At 38.3% G+C, this 4,179-nt stretch overlaps 1 protein-coding gene across 1 annotated transcript; it reads right to left on the bottom strand.

The window, feature by feature from the left end:
- Positions 1-498: 498 nt before the first annotated feature.
- Positions 499-3,782, bottom strand: LOC133672552 (probable E3 ubiquitin-protein ligase HIP1). The gene is made up of 5 exons (XM_062092999.1): positions 2,316-3,782; positions 1,554-1,631; positions 1,292-1,396; positions 1,022-1,165; positions 499-630 (listed from the first exon to the last, which is right to left on the bottom strand). The coding sequence occupies exons 1-5, from the start codon at positions 3,780-3,782 to the stop codon at positions 499-501; spliced, it is 1,926 nt and encodes a 641-aa protein (XP_061948983.1).
- Positions 3,783-4,179: the final 397 nt, after the last annotated feature.

Below are 4,179 nucleotides of genomic sequence, written 5' to 3'. Positions count from 1 at the left end.
CAGTAAAGCAACACCAAATGATACGAGCAAAGAACCGAAGATAACAACACAAGAAATTGAGTATAAAGAGGTTTTTATTTCATTTTGTTTTCATTCCAATATTTGTAACTGTAAACTTTAATATTGTCTAAATGGAGTCACATCGACAATGTTCAATTCTCCATGGCTGTGTTCCATATGTCTATCTATAACCTGATAAGCGACAAGAGTCTCAAAATGCTGCTTCCAGCATCCATTAACATAAGGCTCATGGAATTGGAGATGAGATTCTTGAAAAGTGGATGCCATACTGCAGAATCTTGTAACAGGAGTGTGTTCTACCCTGTTTGAGGTCCAGGCCATGAAACAAAACTGAAGCATGAAACACCGAGGCATCTCATGAACTTGCTTATTATAGTTATTGATAACAGTTCTATAATTAAGGAAGATAATGTCAGCAAATGGCTAAGAACAATGGTCCATGGGCAAGGACGACTGTCCAGAGCCAAACTAGTGATCTCAAACATCCACGGCTGCTTTTTTGCAGATGGGGCAACTGTTCTTCTCTACGAGCCACCTCTTAATGCAGTTGAAGTGAAAGTCATGCCCACATTTCAGCTTCCCAAGATCATCTTCATCAGCATATGCCTCCTGCAAAATGATGTGCAAATACATAGTGCATGCAGGATTTTACCGACCAAAAAAACCTAAGATACAATGCACCAATAAATAACAATGAGCAAATATCAAGACTACAGAAATGTGTTCTTTAGTAAAAATGAAAACTATTTCTTTTTTCCTGAAAACTGAATTTGTTTTTATTTTAAAAATTTTCTACTGAAAAACTACAAACACAGTTGTACTTTCCATTTAAGATAACCAATTCTCCTTAAGCATCTCTTGAGAATCACCAAAGTGCAGTAAATTACAGTGGAAAAGTGAAATTATTGATATTGTAAACTGTTCATGATCACACTGGCTTATGTGTTTGTCTTTCAAATTATTCCTGTGGTCGAAGGTAGAAGAATTGAGCAAGTCTTACCTGACAGATGCAGCATGGTTCACCTTCACTGTCAGACACATCTACAACTGCTTGATACTTCCAATGCTTTAGAGTTGCCACAATAGCATCCTCACTTAATCCAGTGGAAACGTTTCCCATTTGCTCCTCCAGAGCCAACAGTTGCTAAAGCACAGAATCATTATTAAAAAAAACAGTGGTCAATAAAGAATGAATGCGAAGTTATCATCTACAAGCAAGAAAAAACTTCAAAAAGGCGTTCATGAATGCCTTAATTTCTTAAATTCTTACCTCATAAGACATGTTGTCCACGTCAAGACGCATATCTTCAAGTTCATCAGCCTCCTCATCATCAGAATCACCAAACAAAGCTGAACGGTCAATTAGCATCACATTCTGACAGACCATCAATGGATCAAAATAATGAGCAGATTCTCCATCAAGTCAAAAAGAAAAGGATAAGCTGAACAAAGTTATTCTTTCCATTTGAATCAAAACTTCAATTTACTGTAAAGAATTCAGCTTAGCAAAGTGATATATATGATCTAAATACAGCATTAAGTTCAGCTAGAATCCGTACCCCAAACTGTAACGAACCCCTCCTACGCACAAGCGTCAGAGCATTGCGGACCTGTCAAGCCAAAAACAAGTGAACTTAAGAGCATCTGACTAAGATAATGATCGACTAATATTGATTTATGAAGAAATAAAACCGATGGAGAAAATTACATTTATATAGGTTATAAGGAAATAACAAATATTGTTGCTGACTTGTTTAAGAAAAAAATGAGTTTCAAGCTTTCTATTATGGTGTAGATAATCTAACCTGTATAACAGATTAGGGAATATTATAAATGGATTTTGTTTTAATTCCCTTAAGCCATCAATGCTCAAGCTAGACTGCTGACACGAGTCATTTCCATCCCAACTGACGTAATTGATAATATAAGTACATATAATTTGAAAAATTACTGTCAGGACTGCACGAAAGTTTCAATGCTCAGAAGCACCTCGATTCTTCATCAAGGATTCATATAGAAAAACATGCATATTTGAGCACACTTTTAATAGAGAATGGAATTAATCAGGAGGTTATAACTACATACTGATAAAATAAAGGGGTGAATATACCAAGAATTCATATGGGCCAGGATGAATACCAGCAGCTGAAAGTTTTACCCAATCTCTTCTTGTTTTATATTTCTCAGTAAGGCTAAAACAAATGGTAAATAGTGGTGGCAGAGATGATTTGCCTACCCTTTAATTTGTGGTAAAAGTAGTTAAGTTTAAGAAGGAAATGATCTATTAAGAATACCTCAGTTGCTAGTCTGTTTCTCCTCTGAACAGCAGTCAAAGCCCGGCGTGCCATTTCACGAGTAACAGTTTGTCTCTCGGACCTCATCTCCAAGCCTGGTATAAGAGGCATCTGAGAAGGCCTTATATTGCCGCTTCCCTCTTGTAATCCCCTCTCTATTGTATCAGAAGAGGCAACCAGATTAAACGGACGATAACAAACTTGCCCCTGAGGCTCAGTGCGATTGACAAGGTTTGGCATTCTCCCATGATACTGCTCTTCCATATTACGTTGGACATACCAAATAGGAATATGTGGTTGGGAAATGGGAGACATACTTCCTGGAAAATATCTCCCATTGGCAAAGTGAAGGTTTGTTGGCATGTTCAGCATATGTGTCCTTTGAAATTCAGAAAAGAACATGCCATTCCTCGGATCATTCCTTAAGCTCCGATCCTGATGCAAGGTATTTCCTCCATTCATAGCATGAGTAGATGGCCCACTGGTTCTTTCCGCGACCCCATTCAACTGGAAAGGTTGGAGGGGCTGTGAAGGATTGGGTGTATCCATAAAAGGCTGCGTTGGAGAAGCTACATTAACCATTCCCGTTGTTGCAGCTGTGTTTGAACTTGGAAGGTGATTGAATTGATCAAACACAGGTTGTTGACCAGATGATTGCACACGAAGATTCCTTATGGTCCAAAAAGACGAGTTATGGCCAGGTGCAGAATCTAATCGACTTGCAGATCTTCTCAAACGGGTATATCTCTGGGTGTTCTCAGCTTGTCCAACCACACTTGGATTTTGATGCATTCCAGAACTTGTCCCCGCTCCAGTTACAAATTCACTTGCTGCAGCACTCGAAGGTTGATACAGGGAAGGAGCTATTCTCACACCAACCGAAAGTCTAGCAGAATTTGGGTTACTATTCAAGGAGGATGCTAAATTGAAGCTTTTAGGAGCATTTTCTTGAGGAATATCTCCTAGCTTAACTGATCTCGAGCTTTCACCCAAAGAAAATTGTCTAGAAGCATCTTCAGGAGCTCTTCTTTTACAGGACAGACGCCTACCAGCCGATGCAGAATCTTGTCCACCCTCGTTTTCTTCCAACACATACCCAGCAATTCCAGAAGAGATCACAATTGTATTAGAATTAGATGAATCACTAACGAGCATATTTTTGTTAGTGTCCGATCCTCCTCCTAGTTCTTGAGTGTCACCCATGCCACTGCCTTCATATGCAGCATTCAAGTCTATGTTGCGAGGGAGAACACTAGGACTAGCCACCATTGTAGCTGATGGTCCATTACTATTAGTGAGCTGACTATTATTGTCTGAAGGAGCAATGTTCAACTCAGAATGTGTTTCTTCCGAAGAAGAATCGTCCGAATCTACATTCTGATTGCAGAGTAAATTGATCCCATTGGGGCCATAACCCAAATAAAACTTTCCTGGGAAGGCATTGGACTTGCTACCTTGACCTGCCATGAATAAATTCTGCTCTTAAGTTACTATGCAACCAAAGCAAGACTCCCCTCCAAACCTGAGAATACACAAAACCATGCATATATCATCGATACGTAATACACAGAAACAAGAACATAATTGATTTACAAATGTTTACTCAAAGATAAATATAAAACTTTCTATTACCTGTTCTACAAGCTTTCAGGATTTTCCACATGCATTTATTTCAAACTTCATCTCACTTTTTTCTATATGAGACAGAAACACAAAACAAATTGATATTTATGAGATAGAAACGTTAAAGTCTTAAAGATTAAAACAATTTCATGGGAAAAAACAGTACAGATTCAGATAAAAGGAACAAGGAAAAAGATACCAGCATCCCTTATTCACTCTTATCATGACTCAAAGCAGATTA

The sequence above is a fragment of the Populus nigra genome, chromosome 14, assembly GCF_951802175.1.
Source record: "Populus nigra chromosome 14, ddPopNigr1.1, whole genome shotgun sequence".
Classification (NCBI taxonomy): domain Eukaryota; kingdom Viridiplantae; phylum Streptophyta; class Magnoliopsida; order Malpighiales; family Salicaceae; genus Populus; species Populus nigra.
The sequence above is the reverse complement of the archived record's forward strand: the minus strand, read 5'-3'. Positions and strand labels throughout refer to the sequence as shown.

What these genes read in the sequence shown, in the direction of transcription:
- LOC133672552 (XM_062092999.1), bottom strand. Translation starts at nt 3,782, where the DNA reads ATGGCAGGTCAAGGTAGCAAGTCCAATGCCTTCCCAGGAAAGTTTTAT. An exon ending in GAAACAGACTAGCAACTGAG is followed by an intron (nt 1,632 to 2,315) that starts GTATTCTTAATA and finishes TTGGCTTGACAG; the next exon opens with GTCCGCAATGCTCTGACGCT. An exon ending in TTCTAGCTGAACTTAATGCT is followed by an intron (nt 1,397 to 1,553) that starts GTATTTAGATCA and finishes ATGGTCTGTCAG; the next exon opens with AATGTGATGCTAATTGACCG.